The following is a 21,253-nucleotide window of genomic DNA, read 5'->3' on the forward strand; positions in this document are numbered from 1 at the left end:
CACATCAAGGACTTCACACGTTTTCTTCCCCTCCTGAGAATTAGCGCGTGAACTGACAGGAAGTAACTGATTACAAAGAATACTCACTGAATCATTCACTGTGGTTTGGCTACTTGACTATTTTTCTACTATTTACTAAAATTAACATAAGAGCAGACACTCATATCGTCATCCAAATGTCAGGATCAGGTGTCACAATCACATTGTGTTGTAACAAATAACAAAAAAGAATACATAGGCTACATAAACAAATAAACAGCAGATAGAGGAAAAAAGAAGTTCAACCAGGGTTTGAGATTATGAGCAGTGTGGGGATAAGAAAGAAGACCACCAACCACTTTTTTATTCTGACAAATATTCTATCCATTCTGCCCATCTTGTGATGTAAACATCTTTCAGTCTCAAATGGAAGTTCAGTCTTTCCATGTCATGACTCACTGTGATGTTTTCAATCCGGAAAGTGGGTTTGGTAACCATTTATGGATAAGTGCTTTCATTGCTGTTGCTTTTACTTTTAGTCATACTTTGTTAAAATTACGACTTTCAAAATCATAAATTTATGTTATTTACCTTTTTGTCATTTTTGTGTTACGAATTCCAAATACTTTAATAACATTACTTTAATATAATACTAAAACATTTAGGCTTTTTTTTAGAATAAATAATCAATATTGGAAGAATTTTGATATCTATTATGCTTCAATGATTATTTTTTCATATCTTTGTGCAATGTGGAGCTGTTGTGATAAGAATGTCCTCCTGTGGGTTGAAACAAAGTGCTCCTGCATGTGATTTAGAATATAATACTTAAAACAAAATAAGATAAATAAAAAATTTAATAAAACTATCATGAACAACTAAAACAGGAATAAAAAGACTAAACAACATAAAAAAAACTCAATGTGTCATGCTGGTTCGAAAGCCAGTTAGTATAAGTAGGATAAATAAAGTCTCATCTCATCTCATCTCATCAATTTGGAGACTTCATTGTTTGAGAGAATTTAACATACATATTCCACACAGTTTGATTGAATTTAATTTCTGCTTTTGACGATGCAAATAAATGAAAAAGTAACTAATACTAAGAAGTACATTTATGTGTACTATGAGTACCATTCATGGAAATTAACAGCAGTTGTACTTGAGTACACCCTTTCTTTAACTTATGGAAAAACTGGTGGAAAAGCTGTGATGTTATTAATAGAAAAATAAAGTAGTCACTGATGAACTTACATTAACCAGTCCAAAACCTTTCTTTTCACTCATGAATATGTATTTGATTGTGCAGTAGAAGCCAGTGGAGTTTTTTTTAAATGTAAAGACATGCTGCTAACATTTATAAAATAAAAGAAAGAGGGATGGTTGAAAGCATTGCAAGAAAACATTCTCCTAAACTGCATTCAAACTATTGTTGCGTGTATGGAAAAGTACAGCGTTTACTGGTAAAAAGTCTTCAAAACTCCAACTCACTCACCCACTTTAATGCATTTCTATTTCCATCGGTTGATTAACACCCGAAAGTAGAGAAAAGGGCACGTTGTGGGTTTTCTAAAGGTTTATGTGCACGTGTCATTTCCTGAAGTCTTGTTGTCACGGTGACGTTGCTTGGCAACCGCACCAGACTTTTACGCTCTGTTAGCTTGGGAGAGTCGCAGCCATCGATCTTTTCATATAAGTCTTGACACAAAAAGCCAGTGAAAAGCTTTGGTTTCACGTGGCACTATATAAACATCGCAGTTTGGTTCTGCCGCTCACAAGTCATGTCAACTCTTAAGCGTTCAGCTGAGACGGCAGGTCAGTTTTCAGGCTCGCTCATATAAGTTTAAAAGATGAAGTTTCTTCGAAACAAAACTGAAATCCCTTTAAAAGAAAGAAAAAGAAAACTTTCACTGGACCTAACTATATAGAATGATGGGATTCTTTATGTTACATTTATTACACAACACACCAAGACTATATTATTAAAAGAAATATTTGTAATTGCATATTTGAGTATTTTAAGCCATCCTTGCATTGCTGCACACACCAGTGCAGTGATCTTAAAAAAATTTTTTAAATAAAAATCTGCCACTGCAGAATCAGAGGAACACAAAATATGAAATTCACAAACTTTTCACTATAGAAACCAGACTACCTGTCTCTTTCTTATTTATTTTGTCAAAAAGTAGCATCTTATTTCTCACGGGTGCTTATTTTGCTCTGCACACTCCACATTTCAACGTAACCACACCCAGCCTTGACTTTCAGATGCCTAAGACCTTAATTACAGCGTCACGTGCCAAGGAGCTTGTGTCCTTGCAGCGTTTGTCAGATCTTCTCATTCTCCAACACTTTGTGGACCCTCCATGTTTCTGGACGGGGGCCAGCTTTCGCTTGCCAGAGTCGTCAGCGTCCGCGGGCTAAAGGCCTCGTATAAAGAGACGAGCACAGCGAGAGGCCATTCAGGGCCCCGCTTGTTGACTGCTGCGCTAAGTCTCAGCTATTATGACGATTATACACCGCGCTACACTGCAGGCGCTAATGTGACAGATCAAGTCTCTTTTACCTTCTATGGTGGAGTTGTGAAAACACTGTTTGAATGAATGGGAAGTTTTTTTTTCCACAACTATGACGGTTAAACTGTCTTAGATAGAATCACATTAATCACGTTTGCAATTTTGTAAAAAAAACATAAAAATAAAAAATGGGTTAGTTATGCTGCCTGGAGAGGAACAGTTTGACCGGCCTGCAACAACACAAAGCCAGGCCCTGTTATTACGTTCAGCAGAGCAGAGCGGTTGATTTCTATGCATACAGATGTAGACTCAACATTTCGTTTGTGTTTCTGAGTGGGAAAGGTTTTTCAGCCCGCTTAACCCCACCCTGCACCGTCCCGTAATAGCTGCAGATTTCCTTTACTTTGTGGGAAAGAACAACATGCTTGTATGTTTAAGTGTCCTTATCAGACAATGGTGTTCGCTCTGCCCCGCTTGTGCCTTGTCGCGAGATAAAACACACATCAAAAGCTTCGGACTTGGTTGGTTGGAGGCCGTTCGGAAAGACGCAGCAATCGCTTCTGCGATCGCTTTAAATCTGTGTGCACTTTCCGAAGCGTCCTGCAGTCTGTGCCACACGTACCCCGAGACGTCGCGCATTGCTTTGTCTAAACTTGGGCAGATTTATTCTCCATACATGGATGTTTCAAAATGGGTCATTTCCCTTCCTGTGGACCGATGTGTTTCCTGCTGCACCATGGCATTCGCAAATGGATGAGTCTGCATTTGCATGGTGGGACGGGCCCTTTCTCTCCCTCCCTCTCTCCCAGACGTAGTGCACAGAAGTCCCTCTGGAATGACAGCAGCCCATAATGATGTCATGGGCGCTGCAGCCTTTCGCCAGTGTAGTAATATCCCAGGCCTAATGGCTTTAGCAGGGTCGCTCTACTGTCGATGGAGGAGGGGCGAGACCCCTGGGCTGATTTCGACTCCTCCGTGCAGCCTGCTAATAAAACGCCTGGTTCAGATCTAACCGGCAGCATGTGCTAAACGCATCGTCTCGCTCCTTTCTCATCTCTTTTGTCCAGCATCGTCAGGAACGATTTGGAAATGGCTGCTTGGCAGAGCCCTCCTTCATTTTATGTGGAGAAGTAACATTGTAGCCAGTGGTTGTCGTGGTCAGTTCACTTTACAGTGAAGAATGATTTCCTGCAGGCCACTACTGGAGCGCAACATGCCATTAGTGAAGGCAATGATACAAAATCCACTGTCCATAGACTCAATAGACTGTAAAGATGCATAACATCAAAGCTATATCTATAAAAAGTCTCTCAGTCATTCACAGGATTCTTATAATAGTCTTCTGCTCTTTTTCCTCTCTTTTCTTCCTTGGTAACTTCCACTTATCCTCAGCTTTGTGTGATTCCAGATGAAAGTGGAACCTCTCATTGACTCACCCAGTCAGTGTTTCCTACATTCCCGTTTCCCTCTCCCTCTCCCCGTGGGTCTGCTCTACCAAATAACTTTCTCCGTACGACTCCGTCCTCAGGAAAATGATGTGAGATGAGTGAGTGGCATTTCAAAGCCCGGGAACCTCAAAACGCGCCGCGATTGGAGCACCAGCCCACAGCTGGATTCCTGCGGCCTCGTCTAGGCAGCGGCCACAGGAGAACTCAGGAGAAGGAAAATTCCCTTTGAACTGGCAATCTGCCACCGTTCTCGGCTGTAATGACTATACCAACATTTCTAAACAGCGCACACATATATAAGAGCTGTTGCAGGAGCACCGCGGCCTTGTTTTCACTGCTTGATTGTGCTGGAAACCATCAGGAGTTGCCTGACTCTGCTTAACTTCGCCGTTGCTTTCGCCCTCTGAAATCAAGTTGCGTCATGCGTGGATTGTGCTGTTGGAGCCTTTTCTTTTTCAGTTTTGATTGTTTAAGAAAGAGATCTCATGCATAAGTGGCAGCAAATGCTGGGAAAACCTGCAGATGGAGAGGAGGCTAGAGTTATGTCAGTAGTGGTAAGATCAGACGTGCTGACAATGTGACTCTAGCGTCTGACATCACGGTTTTCTAAAGAAGGCTGTAGTGTCTGCGAGATGCCACTGAAGTGGAACTAATGGAGTCAAGCTGTGCGATGTGTTTATTGGACAGATAACCTAAATCATTTTCATTCGTTTAACGGTGGTCGCTGCTTTTTATGTGACAGATTTGTCTGTCCGCTCCCTCTTTCGCACAGCTCGTCTCATTCTAATAAGATCCAAAGTGTTTGCAGTGTCTCCGTAGTCCAGCCGCCCACCGTTTGGAGCACAGAGGGAATTATGGGGGTTGACAGCGCCCAGTTAACTTGGTTTTGGAGTAGCATTGCAGGCGAGACGGGGGTCAGCACCAGGCTGTCCACCTGGCTCTCTGCACCCTCCGGCTACAATTCCCCCAATCTGAGCGGGGTTTATGGGGCATTGTGGCGCATCACGTCTCCCCCTGCAGTTATTTTTCCAAGCAAAGGTCAAGTTAGAGACCATGACTGGAAAGATATAACATGTCCACATCTGCTGCGTGTGAGATTATTTATAGGATTAGGTGTCATCTTGGAAAATACTCCCATTAAGTTTCTTCCTCGTCAGCATCCCTAAAAGTTCAGTTGTCGGCCCGATTTATTTCCTCTCTTTTTGAAAAACAGAAAATAAGAACGTTGTGGGTGAACAGAGCCTGGCGAGTTGTATTCTTGTTTCCAGTCTTCATGCCAAGTCTAACCAGCTTCTGGCTGTACTTCTCCTTAATTCTCTCTCTCCTGGACACAAGCAAAAAACTGAACTGCCATAGAGTCAGTAATAATAATAATAATAATAATAATAACAATGATAATAATAGTCATTGCCATAGAAAGAAAACGAATGCAAACGCATAATTTTTTGGACCCTTTAATCTCAGATGTTGCAGGCTCTTCAGTAAACTTATTGTAATAGCATATGTCTGCCATGTCTTTGCACATCTAAGTATTTTTGGTTATGTACATGCGGGCGTGTGTCTACATGTGTCAGCGGGGGTCTACATGTGTCGGCGGGGTCTACATGTGGCCCTAATGTAGCTGCTGCACCAAGGCTGTAGGTTTGGAGAAATGGTTTCCTCTTCAATACAATGGGGTCTCTGTCAGTCAGTGTTGTTTTTAGAAAAGGATGGGGGGGGGGGCTCATCCCCTGGTGCCTTTTCTGAAGCTCCACACTTTTTTTGTTTTTTTATGTGGATGCTCACAAGATCTGCTGTAATCCCGTTTAAAGAGCCAGTGGATTACAGTCTGGCCCTGCCTACGTTGGTGATGTGATGTAATTATTTGCCCGGCCCGGTTTAAAATAGTATCTCAATACTTCTGCTTCTGTTTTCTCCCAAGTGTCACTTCAAGTGAATGCGGTCATGTTGTGAAACATCAGGGAACTTTTTAAAGACATGAGAAAAGGGCTGTGAAGTCCCACAGTGTTTTGGTTTTTGTTCCTCTATCAGCTATAATTACCCCTATTGCTCCATCTAACACAAAGTTAATCTAATTCACAACTTGAGCTTCACTGCGCAGATTTTTATTTTTTTTTAAACTGGGCAGTCTGTTAAAAGGCCTTACCAGCATGAGTTATTGAGGTATTCATGTACCTGCATTCCCAGCATTCCGGGTGTAGATCGCTTGTTGGCTGGGGTTTCCCTCTGTCCTGTGCAAAAGCACAGAGCAGAACAAACAGGATGCACACCGCACAGGAATCAACACATCATCTCCATTCATGACTGATTCCAGTACTTATTTGAAGCTTACACTTATATCTTTGTTTACGAGTCAGATTTCCTTGAAACAGTTTGTTTAAAAAAACAAAAAACAACGACATTAGATAATAGCGTTGTCAGCCGGGAGAGCTGCTGCAGTTTACGTCACTGTCGCATTTGAAGATGGAAACGTCGTCGATAAGAAGACGGAAACAAGCATCCATCTGAAGTTGGCTCACCTCTGAAGCTTGTGGAACATCTGGCTTCAGAAAGACTTTGATCGCAGGATATTTTCAGCTCCATCTCAGGCTGCGGCTGCCAGTTATGTTTCAGAGAAGCCTGTTGTGATAATGGTCTCTGGCTCTGACGCAGCTATCGCTGCTGTCCATCACCGTCATACATCAGTGCTTGAATAAACTGCAAAAGGCATCTGGGTGGCAGTTCTTTATTTATGAACCAGAAAAAGGATCTCATAAACTTCCTGTTGCTTTGTGAAATGCCCATTTGGTTGTCTGTTTTTCTATAAAGCAAAAAAACTGGAGAAGTTATTTCTCTCAACACAGTGACCCAGGGGTCAGAGGTTAGAAGATGTAAGTTCATGAGAGAAGAGACGGAGCTTTTGGAGGCTGCCGTGGCTGGAGAGGAGAAAAACCGATCTCTGCTAAACATTACTGTGTAACATACTGAGAATTGTACACCCAGTTGTAGCACAGGGAGTCATTAAAGCAGCTTTGAGTGTTGACTGTTTGCTTCCATGTGTGATGCGAGAAGTAAGAGAAAATGAATGAATAAGAAAATATTCCAAAATGTTATTGGGTGCTGCATTTCTATTGTGTGACCTATAATACATTTCCAGTGGCTCAGACTGGTCAGATGTGTTGCAGTTATCAAGGATCAGCTGTTCTCCAATAAATGACCCAATAGCTTAAAAAAAAATAAAAAATCCCGGGTTACATTTCGCAACTAACATGAAATCAAGTGCAGCTGAGTCTCTGTGAGTCAGATCATTTCCTTCCCTAATGCGTATAAAGTGCTTGCATTTCCCACGTCTACTGTCAGTTTCACATAAGTAAAGGACAGATTAGGTCGGTCTTAATAAATTACTTTGTAATAATCAAGTGTAGTAGGAATGGACGGGGACTTGCACTAATCCCAAGAAAGGAAAAATGATTCCATCTTTCCATTTCCTCTCTCCCTCCTTGTTTCAGACTGTATATTTGTGAGAAGTGTCTGTTGGCCTCTCGGTCTTGCAGCATCTGTGTGCAGGTCTCATTGCTTTGTTGTGCTTCCCCGGTTTGGGTTACCTCGCAAAAGAGCGACGGGGTGATCAGATGTCTGCTCAAGAGAAAGGGGGGCAGTGTTTTCTCACACTCTCCTCGCCTGCTTTTTCAGCTCCAGCAGGCTTTACCTGCGAGCTGGAAAAACACCTTCAGTCCATTCATGCATACATACATTGTGCTAAAACACACTCACAAACGCTTGTATGACACGTAACAGCTAAGGGAAAAAAAACAAAAACCCCTAAATTTACGCGGGGGTGGTTTTTGATTTCCTGAAGAGAGGAGGAAGTCCCTGCAGCCCAGTGACGACAACCGCCGTGCGTCTCATCCTGTCTCCTCATTGTATTTCAATATCAAGGAAAAGGAGGAATCCAAACAATGGCTCCGACAGCTAATTTCAAAAGCCTGTCTCGTATGTTTAACTATGTCATCGGTTGATTCACTCTTACATTTGCCACAGATGATGTCATTTAAAGAGGTCAGTCAGTTTGGTGAGCCACCTCGTATACTCATCATGTCCTGCATGTCTCATATACATCACACTGTGGGCAATGCTGTGTTACCGTAACACCAGTATTGCAGCAGAAACATGCTCGTCACAGTAATAATCACTCTAGTTTCCATGAGCTTCTTTCATTTGGCTTTAGTTGATGTTAGCCTGCACCTACCTGCAATGTATCCGTGGCCCTGAATTAACGCTAACATACATTTATAGGAGCTGCACGCTGCCGTCTGTATATCGGCACGTTATTTCTGCGTCAGTGTTGAAAATTGGGTCCTGCTTGTGGAAGACTTTATTACAGACTGATGAACTGAAGGAGACCAAAGTAAAGTGTGTGTACCATCATTTCATTTACTGCTCTAATGTGTTACAGCAACGTCACACTCAAAGCGAGAAGGTATGACGTTGGTTTGAGTCTGATCCGGGCATTTCAGGTTGAAAATAGCAGTGTGTGTGATTGTAACCTATCCAGGGTGCATCCTGTCTCCACCCTTCGTTAGCTGCAATCTGCTCCACTGCCCCACGACCCTGAATTGGATGGATAGATTAGTAACTTTTTAAAGATGTAACTTTAAGTCAAATAGTAACTTTCAGTGACTTCTAAATCAGACAAATACCTAGACGTTTGGTTTTTATTTCCCCCTAGTTGTGTTTGGGTACATACTTGTACATATTTGTCTTGTTTCCTGGAAGGGACATTTCTCTTGAACTAAATCCATCTATTTCTGGTGGAGAAGGAACTTGTGTATCACTTTCCCTTGTAAGTTAATATGCTGAAAGAAAACACAGTCATGCCAGGCCCTATATTCACGATGTTTTCTTTGCCTCCTCGTTTGGCTTCATTTCCTAACAGGGATCAGTGGCCCTGGCGTTTTGCACCCCTCTTTAAACAGAACCTTTCAGTAAAGAGCAACAGGTCTTATCTTACCCTCAGTGGCTGTTTCATTGTTTTTTTGTTTTTTTTTGCCGGACCATTAAAGTGTGTTGCCTTTTCATATATAGCCTCGCTGCTTTGAAACTATATATATGTATAGTGTGTTTAGGTTGCTTTAAGAAAAATATTGACATTTGTCCCTCATATTAGGAACACTTTTATGTGTGTCAAGCATAGTAACATGGTCAATGTCCAAATACAGTGTGACATTGCTAAAGCATGTTGTTGTGGGAGACTGATCTCCATATGGGGCCTTTAAATAGTCAGGGACAGAAAGAAGGAAGGTAGTTGTTCGAATAATCATGTAAATCTGAGTGATTTTGGTTGAAGAAGCAGTTAAATTTCTGGAATCTAGAAATATACGGAGTCTATCAAGTCACTGCCTCATCTCACTTTTAGAACCAGAGTCTTGGCCACAAAGACGATTAAAAGACTGAGCTAAAAAAATAAAAAAGAATCCACTAATGATCTATTCCTCAAATAAGTTCTAACAATAAGTAACTATTTATAGCTCAGGTGTGAAACACTGATTTACCATCAAGTAATAAATGCACTATAACCTTGTCTTATCTGAATAGGTGGTTAAAGGTTGGCGCATTGTTGCCTTTGATTAAATCAGCGGGACCTCCAGTAGACTTTAGCCAAAAGTCTCTTCTTCCTGGACTCCACCCTGATGAGCAGACGCAGACTAGTCAGGGTGAGGAGGCCTGTCTGGGCCTCCGTGTCTGCACCGCCATGGGCTCAGTCCGGCATGATGAGCTCTTCAGCCACCCACTCGTTTCCCTGTGAGCTGGTGATAACTGAGTCTGGTCTGTGTGAGCCTGTCACTGTGGATAGAAACATTTACATTTGATAAAGAAAGGTGGTTCACACCAGTGACAAGGTTTATGGTTCAATTCTGTCTTTGTGTGTGTGGAATAACCACGTTCTCCCAAATCAAAGTGTACATCTCTATTTGCCTGTATTAGTCCTGTGATGCACTGGAAACCTATCATTGTTGTACCCTGCACTTCAACCTGCAAAGGTCGGCGATATTTGATGGTAAAAGCAGAATGTTTTTTTTCTCTAAAACACACAACTGGAGTCATTTGACTGCAATCCTGCAAATCATATTTACAATGCTGTGTTTAGATTTTTACGGCAACTTGAAGTATGACTAAAGGAGCCTAAATTGACATTGTTATGAAATGTTTTCCAAATGATACCCCTGCAGAATAACTGGATTAAAACTTTTGTAGCAGAATTAGAAGTCTTAAAGTTCAGAATGCTTCATTTTAGTACTGGTTGCATGGTTTGTATGGTGTCCTGAAGGAAAGTGTGAAAAAGGTCACGCAGGAAACTCCCAGTGACTGCTTTTCATTTGTACTTCTGGGGGCTTCTGGTTTGGCGTTGCAGGTCGTAAACTCGACTCAAGGCGAATTGTAAATCAGTCTGGATTAGGAAGGTGTCCAGCGGAGGGCAGATGGAGTTGCCCTGTTGACTCTGCTGTGACTTTGGGGCGCACTGGGGGGGGGTGACCGTGCGTGACTTGACTGAGTCCTTGATAGCTCCGCTAGACTCTCCTCACCTCCTTAACCAGTAACATGACCCCGTGAACCACTTTAACTGTTGAGTCTCTAAAACCCTGGACTTCCTTTGTTAGTGGCTCGAATGTCTTTCTGTTTTAGAATTTATCACCACATGGTCGGCCTGTGCCACAGTTCGCCTTTACAACACCTTCCTTTGTGCCAAATATGTTCCGGTTCCAGTTCAATACTCCTGTCATAAATCAATCTGGGTTTGGAAACAGGTAAACTATCAGGCATATTTGTGAGAAGTCTTGCACATATTTCAGAAATGTTTCATGAAATCACAATTTTTCAGCTTCTGTACATCTTCTCTACTATTATTCAATTTGGGATTGCTGCAGCTGATTTCAGTGGACAATGTTTAAAGGCATGGACAAATTACACACACACACACACACACACACACACACACACACACACACACACACACACACACACACACACACACACACACACACACACACACACACACACACACACACACACACACACACACACACACACACACACACACACACACAAAATGCAGGGGTGTCAAACACATTTTAGTTTAGGGTTCAGCATACAGCCCTGAGTGGGCCGGACCGGTAAACTAGTGCCATAATAACCTTCAAATTTAAACTGAAAAGGTTTCTTGTTGTTGTGGAGCAGAGTATATGTGATGAAAATGTCCAAAAACCAAACAATTACTTGCAAAAACTACTACAATCTCAACATAAGGGAAATTTTAATGAAACCTTCTGGTGCAAAATGAAGTGAAATGTAAAAAAATTAAATAAAATTCTAAAATTGTTTTATTATCTGTGTTTTTACAGACTCACCCTGACAGCCTGACTTTGAGGATAGTTTTCTGACAATAAGTGGCTATCTGTCATGGCAGCATTACTGATATCTCAGCTCGGGTCTCAGTCTTGTGTTGTGGCCACTACTCTTAAGACATTTCACTTTTTCTTTACGATATTTACGATTTGCTCGGTGGTTTGGCCCACGGGCCTTATGTTTGACACCCCTGCTTAGATTCTCAAATTTGCATCCGTGTTTTTTTTTTTAAATTTCTCAGAGAAAATTCATCCATGCACGAAGAAAACATGCTGACTTCAGACAGAAAGGACCTGAGCTGAACACAGAATCAAACCAGGGCTCTTCTCGAGCTATAAGATGACAGTGCCACTAACCACTACACCACTGTGCAACCAGGACAAACTCTTACGTTCAAGCTTTATTCAGCGTAGGGTTATTTCACTGGCGAAAGCAAAACATATTTAAGAATATAAGTTGGAATTAATGTTTTTTTATTTTTTTATTTTGTCTTTTTACAGATTCTCTCATTTTCTGCTGCTGTGAATTCTATGTTAGATAAAACACAAATGTATTGTTGTGTTATCTTAATGTTAAATTAAACTACTCAGTGCTCAAGTTACCAAAAGTTTTTTCACTCTGCTTCCTCACTGGTGTCCTGTCTCAGCTCACAATGGGAGACTAAATGATTTGAGAGATAGCAGTGATAAAAGAACCAGTTTGTCCGGTTTTTACAGTCCTGCTGGTGTGTTTTACCCAGATTTCTGCCCTCCACAGCACCAGAGGCCATACACTGACCCTGCCCACCAACCATTGTCACTCACGGATATTCTATGAGGGGAAAAAAATAAAAAATAGAAAATCTCAAATGTCAAAGGATGGGAATAGCACAGCCCCAAATCAAAACAGAGCGTCACACTGAAGCCTTTGTGGTGCCACTCTCAGGTCAAACAAGAGAGGCTGCGCTGGAGGAGAGACTGTGTGGGCAGCGTGGCAACATAACAACGGGGCAGACATTTTTGGCATATCTGTAGTATTTTTCACCCGAACATGGGGCCGGTGATTCCTACACTATTAAGCGCCACTGCTTCTTCTCCCACAAACAAATGGCTCCTTTTAGCTACTCATAAACACAGGAAGTCCAAGATAGCGTCGCTGTGGGAGAAAGTGAAATGAAATTAGCTCAATTGGGTTACTTGGCTCAAATTACCCAAATGTGGTCTGAAGGAAAAACCTTCCCCCCTGAGTTTTGCCGCTCCGTTATTGAAGCGAACCTGTTTCGATATGGGTCGTCGCTGCACACACATCTGCACACACATCTGCACAGTGTCACCTGTGTGTGTTTATACTACCTGAGGCTCCAACTGTCAGCTTCACCTTATAAAAACACAGATCCTCCAAAGTGTCAGTTCACAGTGGCTTTTTTAGTGACTTACAATCAGAATTCATTGTGCATCTATTGATTTAAAAAAATAATTGAAATCAGTCCTAAGTAATAATTTCATATCTTAAAATCTATAGTTGAAATTCCTCAACGATAGTCAGGTTTTGCATTTCTCTTCCCTCAAGTGATGAGTATCTATGTGTGCATCTGGTCTGGGCGTCTTCCAGTACTTTAGAATTGAATTACTACAAAAAGAGACTTTGCTCTTTGCTTGTTTGCCCCACAGTCTTTCTTTAGTCTGCATGACTGGCCAGGAAAACAAAGACAGGCTTTGAGGGGGGGGGGGGGGGGCTGCACAGATGCTGCTGCAGATATCAAGGCCCATTTTTAAATGTCAGTCAAGTGGTTTATTACAAAATTAGGAATATAGTCTGCCATTGATCCGCCCGGTGCAATTTATTTAGTCATGGTAGCAATCAAGTAATCGCTAAAACTTCTCTTCAGGTACAACATCACTGGGAAGGCTACAGCAAACCCAGGCAGTCACTAATTATCCAGTTAATGGGACAATTGTTTTCTAAAATAATGAAGCATTGTTTAGTTTTTTTGTTTAATGATACAAAATAGTTCCGTTGGGGAGTACTTTAAAAGTTCACATTTATTCACGTCACATCAATGCACAAATAGATGAAATGTTGTGACATTAAAAAAAAGTAGAGGCTAGTTCCTTTGATGTAGGAAAGAATTTAGAATAATTAGGGTGAAAATGCTTTAGTCTTAATCTCACTCATACATCATTTATTGTTCATCTTTTATAATCAAGATCAAGACTTAATATCTTTATTAATATTGCACCTCGAAAGCATTCAAAACACTGCACAAACAATTTCTAGCCTCAAAAGAACCAAGGTATTCTTTCATGTGAAGATCCAACCAAGGATAAATAGATAAGGCAGACATGTAATCCATTGAATATATGAGATTCTGCTCCTCACCTCCCACTGTGACCTTCCTGCAGACTCTGTTGTAGGTGATTTTTTTCCCAGAGGAGCTGCTTGCGGGTCAAACAAGAGAGAAAATTTTGTACTATAAACTACTACTTTAAACAGGACACATTCCTGCCGTAATTCTCAACATCTGGTATGCATGTTGCTTTCCTCTTCTCTCCTGCGTCGGTTTTTGAGGTTAGTCAAAATACCCCATGTGTAACCCCTCGTCCAACACCACAGGTTTAACCTGTTGGTGCATTTTTTTTTTAAGGCGTTTCAAATTCTTCTATTGAGATTCTGAGTTTGAAGTGTTTGTTCCAGAGTGTAAGTTATCTTAAACGCTCATCCCAATTCATGACAGGCTGACCGTCACAGAGCTATAGCGACAGGCATGATGAAACAGCAGCAAAATGCCGGTGTGGAACCTCACATCTGGTCCAGGATGGGTTAACGGGGCAGCGCGCTGCATTTCAGACTGAAGGCAGAGTTATAGTAGCAGGTTAAAAGTCAAGCTGACAAGCTGTTTGTGGCTGGCCTGTTTATGCCGGTGTAAATGACTTCTCACTGGGCCAGGGGAAGAAGAAAAAAATTCCCATGTGAGTCTTCAAAGAGAATTGCTGAGGCCATCATTTTAAGTGACTGGTAATCTCCTCTTATTGTTGTGCTTCCTCATTTTTAAGATTTCCACGTCAACGCCTGTTTACAGGGTTTTGGTTCGGTGAAGGAAGTAATCAGTCAGAAACTTGTGTCATGCAGTTTGATGTTATTTATTTTTACACATTTGTCCGAAGGAGATAAAACGCTTGAATTATTTGCTCTCTGGCCACAAATTGGAACATTTATGATCTAATTTGACCCCAGTAAAGTGGTGGCCTCCGGACATTTCATGTGGCATTAGGATGTTTTTTACGGCTGGTTTAGACGACAGGTCGGGTAATTGGCTCGACGTCTGATAGCGGCATGCTGTGGTTAAGAGCAAAGTCCCAACCCGACGTTCCCTCAGACTGGAGTGTGCAGAGGAGATGCGGCTCATCTCCCATGACAGGATGCTGAGAATCAACACAGGAAGTGAGGTCATGGTCTACGTCCCCAAAACTCTGTCCGGTGCTTTGCGGTTGGCGCCAGTGGCTTGCATCAGCGCTCCCTTATTCACAGCTGCTATAAATAGTGGAATACACCGATGGAGGAAATCAGTGAGCACAAATGAAACTAAAAATGACATTTTATATTTACAGAACTCTATGAACCTGCCTCCAGACAAAGCTCGGCTCCTCAGACAATATGACAACGAAAAGAAGTGGGACCTGATCTGCGACCAGGTGAATTAATGAACTCTTGTCTTGTCTTCATTGTACATGAAACACTGATATGTTAATCACCGTGTGCTCACAATCCTATATTTGCTCTGTTGTGTGTCTTCAGGAGAGGTTTCAAGTGAAGAATCCACCTCATACATACATCCAGAAGCTGCGAGGATACCTGGATCCTGGAGTCACACGGAAGGTTGGACCAAATGGAGAGGGGGACTGTCCATACATTCATCTTCTATAGCAGTTCATCCAAACCAGTGTCCTCACAGGCAGAGACAGACACTCTCATCCACAGCTACATGCAATGTCAAATCACCGTGCATGTTTTTGGACTGTGATACGAACCCAAATGTAGAGAAAACCAATATTGCATGGGGAGAAGATGCACACTCCACTGAGAAAGGCCACTGTGCAGCCTCAATTACAAATTTTAGACACAATTCTTGTTTACAAAGTGTTTTTTTCCGTGTAAAATAAAGAAAGGCTACAAAATGGGATGCATTCATTCCGATACGCAGCATTAAAGTATGTCAAACTCAGACTGAACACACGTACTCTTGATTAGGATTCATCATGGGCTGCCATCATTAGAAAGACAATAAAAAAACATTTTAAAAAAGGAAATGCCCATTGTTGCACTTCATTGTCACAATTTCTGCTTCAGCAGGAGGCATTTTACTGAAATGTACCCAATATGGGCACTTGTCCCCAAGCAGTAAAATGTTTATGGACACAGGGAATATATTTTCTAATGTTAAGGCACAATATCAGAAGAAAGTTTGTCTCAGGTCAAAAAAAGTTAAATATGATTTAATTCTGAGAATTCTCTTCATTTGGGTATCTGCATGCTACAAGCACAAACTCAGAGCATCACCACTTTACCTCAAAATCTATGATGCATCTCATTTTCTGTGGTTGCAGCACTAAATCTGTACAGTTCTGTTATAATCCAGCCTGTGTCAGTATGAAGGAATACTCGAGTGGTGGAAAATCTCCAACAACCTCTCTCTCTCTTCATGTGTCATACAGAAGTTTCGCAGGCGTGTGCAGGAATCTACTAAAGTTCTGAGGGAGTTGGAGATATCGCTGAGGACAAACCACATTGGGTAATCGATTCTTATCTCACGTTTTGCTTCGAATGTTCAGATTTGCTTCTGTGTACAGTGAAAGGAAACCACCTCATTGTTTTCCCAGGTAAATAATATTCTTTTGTGTGCCTCTTTCCCTCCCTCCCTCCCTCCCTCCCTCGCTCCCTCGCTCTCTCTCTCTGGTGCCCAGATCTCCCCTATTGTTTTAAGTTGCCAAGCTCTGCAGCTCCACTTCATAGAGCTGGTGCTCATAATGCCCAGATGGTAGCCATTGTGCTGCCTCATCCACTCCCCCATAGTGTGGGGCAGGAAGCTTTGTTGTGCCTGCCAGAGGGACAGGAAGCCTGGCTGACCAGCGCTGAACCTTGTGAAAAGCACAAGAAACAAACACAAGGACTCTTGTGTGTTCAACACATCTGTCACAAAGTCAAGCAAACAACGTTTTTCTTTTTGCCACACTGTTAAAAAAATTAAATAAAATCCCACCTGAAGATATTAAATCAAACTCTTCTGGTTTTGTAGACCCAGTCACTGCATGGAAAATAAATAAATAAATAAATGGGTTGCAGCGATTTGCAATCGAGTTCCAAAAGCAAAATGGAGCGTGTCAAAAGGCTTGGATTTTTCCACTGTATTCATTGAGGTCTGTGAATAACTCATATATTATCAGGCTTCATCAATAAAGGTCTGATTCAATGCGTTTCCCAGAAAGACGAGAAAGGAGGTCTATTTTCAGAAGGTTTTTGTGGGTGGGATTAAGTGTAACAGATGCTGGTTTATTGTGTGTGTCTGAATCCTCGGCCCTTTCTGGTGTGTTTGTCCTCAGATTGCCAAGAAAATCTGAAATAGCAACTGGAGAGAAGTAGAGGGAGGAAAGAGTGAGGGGTCACAGGCAAGGAGGGGAGGGGAAGGTGGGCAGGAAACCGATGATCAAACCCACCTCCTTGTCCCCCCCCCCCCCCACTCTTGTCTCATTGCTTTGTTCAATCCATTACTCCGCTCACCTCTCTTCCCTTTTCCCTCCTTTCCTTCCCCCCCGTTACTCACAGGGTCTTGATTAGTTTCCTGTCCGGCTTACCATTGGCTGGCGAGCGGTCTGTCGTCGTATCCAACTTTTCAAGACTATTTTAAGAACCTTTTACCCCAATCCTGTCTCCCCGCGGGTTTTCCTTGCAGAGCTGGGAGGAGGTGAAGGGGGTCTGTGGGGGAGGCAGACTAAATACCGTTGAGTGTCAGGGGTTCGACCTGAGCCCGGCTCTTCCAGCCATATGCCCTCCACATTCTTTCTCACTCGCAGTGGGAATTCCTTTGTTTGGAGTTACTTCTCTCTCCAGAAAACTGGAGCTCCATGGTGAAGAAATCCGAAGCCTCAGTTTAGTTTGGTTTCCCTGGAATTCAAGGGTTTTTTGTTTTGTTTTTTTAGGGCTGGAGAGTCTCCCCTTCTGACCTAGCTCCATGAAAAACTCTCTTCTATTTCTTCTCTGAGTTTTTGTCATTACTAATTTGAGTCATTTCAAATCCTGAAATCCAGAAGATGATTAGAGCTTTTTTAATTTTTTTTATTTAAAGGTTAAAGCTTGAAACTCAACTCAACTTTATTTCAATAGCACTTTAAAAACAGCGACAGCTGAAAATAAAGTGCCACACATAAGTATTCGGGAAAGTCCTCCACACACACAACAGGTTTAGGTTTCCAAAGTTGTAGATAAACATTAAGTGTGGGTCATAAATTTGCCAATATTTTCTTTTCCATTTCAGTTTAGTTAACCTGGTGGTTTTGAGTAATTTACTGGCGGCTCGTATGTTTTTCTGCTCTGCGTGGTTGCTTTTTAATGGTGCCACTGCTGATTTTCGCAGTTTTTCTAGTATCGAGTGTCTTACTTATGTCTATGGAGTGCTTGTAGCTCCAATTCATAGAAAATTAAAAAGTCATCCATTGTAACTGTAATTTCATGTCACACATTACATCTGCTGGCACATTCGCACCGATGCTCGGTTTAACAATGAAACTCATGCAAATATCAAACAGAAAGGCTCTAAACGCTTACAACCTCATATTACATGTGCATCACTCAAGAAACCAGACGACCTAATAACACAACCCATTGTTTTACTAGTGGATAAAAAAAGAGTGTAACTGTAATAAAGCAAAAAGTCCTTGGAAGCGCTCTAATCTTAAATTGCCTTCATTGTTTTTTTGAGGCTTTTTCCCTTTTGATCCTGGAGGATCAGGGTGTGTTCTTCATTTGGTTCCCTGCTAACCTCTGACCTCTGCGTTCCCTCGTGTCACAGGTGGGTCAGGGAGTTTCTCAATGATGAGAACAGAGGTCTTGACGTCCTGGTGGAGTACCTCTCCTTCGCACAGTGCGCTGTAATGTAAGTACTCACACCCAGACACACACACACACACACACACACACACACACACACACACACACACACACACACACACACACACACACACACACACACACACACACACACACACACACACACACACACACACACACACACACGTGTAAAGGAACTGGGCTCGGCAATGATTCCAGCTGCTGACTTAACACATTAAGTCCTGTCGTGCTTGTTAAAAAAAAAAAAAAAAAAAACTAAAAAAAACCTGCTTGTGCTTCTAAATTGTGCTCTTGGCGTATTGCATTCTTTGGATGTCTTTGTATGCTTTGTTGTGTACTTAGTGAAGTGAACAGACGCTGAGCTGTATCTGGCCTGACTGGGGCAGACTCTCTCTCTGTGCTGAGCTTTATCATGCAGCTTGATGACAGTTCTTGTGATAACCCCGGCTCTTTACCAAGCGGCCTTGCAAACCTAACCTCCCCCACGCCTCTCATCTCCGTCCCTGTGCCTCTGTGTTGGCTTGTCTGTTTGTCTTTGTGTGGCTCAGGTTGGATTTTGAAGGGCTGGAAAATGGGGAGGATGGCTTCTTGGACAAGTCCAAATCTTGGAGCAGGTCCATTGAGGATCTGCACCATACGGGCAGCCAACCCTTCTGCAACACTCTGGTGCGCTCTGCCCGCCAGTCCGTCCTCCGGTACGTATTGCTGAGCTGGCTTCCCCGCTGCCCCTGTTATTGCCTTGCTCTGCTAACCTTGAATGCTGTAATTGTGTTTTAGCATGCCAGCCAGTTGTGTTAGTGCCGTTTTCATTTCAGAAAAACGGCTGAATGGTTGAGATGTTATTGGCCTCGCGGCCTCTCTTGACGTCACTTTGCTGTCCTATCAGACACTGAAAATGAAAGTCTCTGACCTTTAGCGCTGTGTGTGTCTTAACTGTTCTCCTTCATCTGCCCAGATGTGCGTCTGCACTGTCAACAAATGAGCGGCAGCTGTGAGCGTCAGCATATGTTGGACAGTTCTGATTCACAGGCAGGAGTCAAAGAGACATTAGACGAAATGCATGAATGCGAAATGGATTTACAACTAAAAACATCTTGAAATGAATTAAAACAGGTGCTTTGGTAATTATATGTTGCATCACTCTTGAAATATCGAAAATCAAGCGTGCAAAAACTTTAAAAAAAAATGCATTTATATGCACGTGAGGCCTGTGCACCATGGTTACATAATAACAGTCTCTGTGCACAGAGACCTTGGTCTGTTGACAGCAGCAAGAAAACCAGGCTTCTCCCACAATGCAACAGTAACCTCAAAAGTTTTTTTTTTCTGTCAGTCCTCGCTCTCTGTAATTTTCTCTCTTTGTTTCTCTCTCTGTGACACACTCAAAACACGAGTCGCATGAATAGCGGATACGTTTGAAAATGACATAAAATTAGAAATGTTTGAACAACAGGAGAAAGAGTGAGAAACTTGAGTCTGATAACCGAATCCCTTCCGAGATATTAACATCTATCATCTGTTGCAGCTACGGCTCAGTTTCCAGCAGCAAAACCATCAAGAACTCCCGCCTCGTGAGTCAGAAAGACGACGTGCACGTATGCATCATGTGCTTGAGGGCAATCATGAACTATCAGGTACAAAGCTGCAACAACAACCAAGACAAATCCGCCACGTATGGTGTGACAGAAACGTGGGAAATAATGTTTGCTGCAGTTTTACTGACCACATCCTGTCTGCACCTCTCACTCTGTCTCTCCTCTCTCTCCTCTCTCTCCATGCAGTACGGCTTCAATATGGTCATGTCTCATGCACATGCTGTCAATGAAATTGCTCTCAGTTTGAACAATAAGAACTCACGGTAAGAACAGAGGGTTGGGTCAAACAATAGGGGAAACCCTGCAGCCAGTTCATACGATATGCCTCCCGTTCTCGACGGGGCTCGGTTTCCCTCTGAAGTCCAGGATCAGAGGAGGCTATACAGCCTGTTAAAGGAATGTTTACCACATAGAGATTAGCGGTAAACCACTGCGACTGATCACTCCACGTAATGAGGGGTGGGAGGGTAAACACTTGAAATGCAATCAAGATCTGCCCTTCCTTCAGACTTTACAGTAAATTATGGATTTCGGGAAAACTCATTGATAGTGACATTTTTTGGAGAGTTCATCAAAAGATGAAAAAGGGGATTAAGGAAACTGTGCTTTTCTGTAAATTTCTTGCTATTTAATAATGGATAAAGTCAGTGATTAGAAGCTGAGCTTTGTCCAGGTGTGTTGTACTGATGAGTGTCCCCGCACTTTTAGGACGAAAGCTTTGGTCCTTGAGCTTCTTGCTGCCGTCTGTCTCGTTCGAGGAGGTCACGAGATCATCCTTTCAGCCTTCGACAACTTCAAAGAGGTGCCAAAAGCAACTTTTTTTTTTAAAAATCAACTTTCAACCTATCGTTTGAAGTTGTGCTGTTTTTTTTTAGTTTAGCGATAACACAGTGCTAACTGAGTGAAGAATTAAATACACACACACACACACACACACACACACACACACACGCGCACGCACGCACGCACACACACACACACACACACACAAATCTGACATTAATTAAATCACCATCAGTCCCCACATCACTGATGTGCATAGAGGCATGAAGATCCAGTGTGGAGGGATGAAAGCTGAGGGGCTCTGGGAGGTTTCATGTCGGCCGAGGGCGTAAGCAAAGCTCTACGGTGGCCCGTCTGAGGTTATTAGTCCCATTAAGACACCAGATGTGAGCCAAGCTTGAACAGTGATAAGAATCAACTCCCCAGCGGGAGGCAGTCGACCACAAAA

General features: G+C 42.4%; 1 protein-coding gene across 7 annotated transcripts in view; it reads left to right on the forward strand.

Moving 5' to 3' along the window:
- Positions 1-21,253, forward strand: part of fmnl3 (formin-like 3) — a 33,069-nt gene that overhangs the window by 1,244 nt on the left and 10,572 nt on the right. For 5 of the 7 annotated variants that reach the window (XM_080469469.1, XM_080469470.1, XM_080469472.1 and 2 more), the window contains exons 2-9: positions 14,914-14,997; positions 15,101-15,181; positions 16,018-16,094; positions 18,369-18,452; positions 18,976-19,122; positions 19,953-20,061; positions 20,209-20,285; positions 20,731-20,824. In XM_080469469.1, coding sequence (XP_080325595.1) covers positions 14,914-14,997; positions 15,101-15,181; positions 16,018-16,094; positions 18,369-18,452; positions 18,976-19,122; positions 19,953-20,061; positions 20,209-20,285; positions 20,731-20,824 — 753 coding nt within the window. The remainder of the gene's footprint in view (positions 1-14,913; positions 14,998-15,100; positions 15,182-16,017; positions 16,095-18,368; positions 18,453-18,975; positions 19,123-19,952; positions 20,062-20,208; positions 20,286-20,730; positions 20,825-21,253) is intronic. The other 2 variants (XM_080469474.1, XM_080469473.1) reach the window with 1 other exon arrangement.

The sequence above is a fragment of the Lipophrys pholis genome (genome assembly GCF_963383615.2).
Source record: "Lipophrys pholis genome assembly, chromosome: 8".
NCBI classification, from domain to species: domain Eukaryota; kingdom Metazoa; phylum Chordata; class Actinopteri; order Blenniiformes; family Blenniidae; genus Lipophrys; species Lipophrys pholis.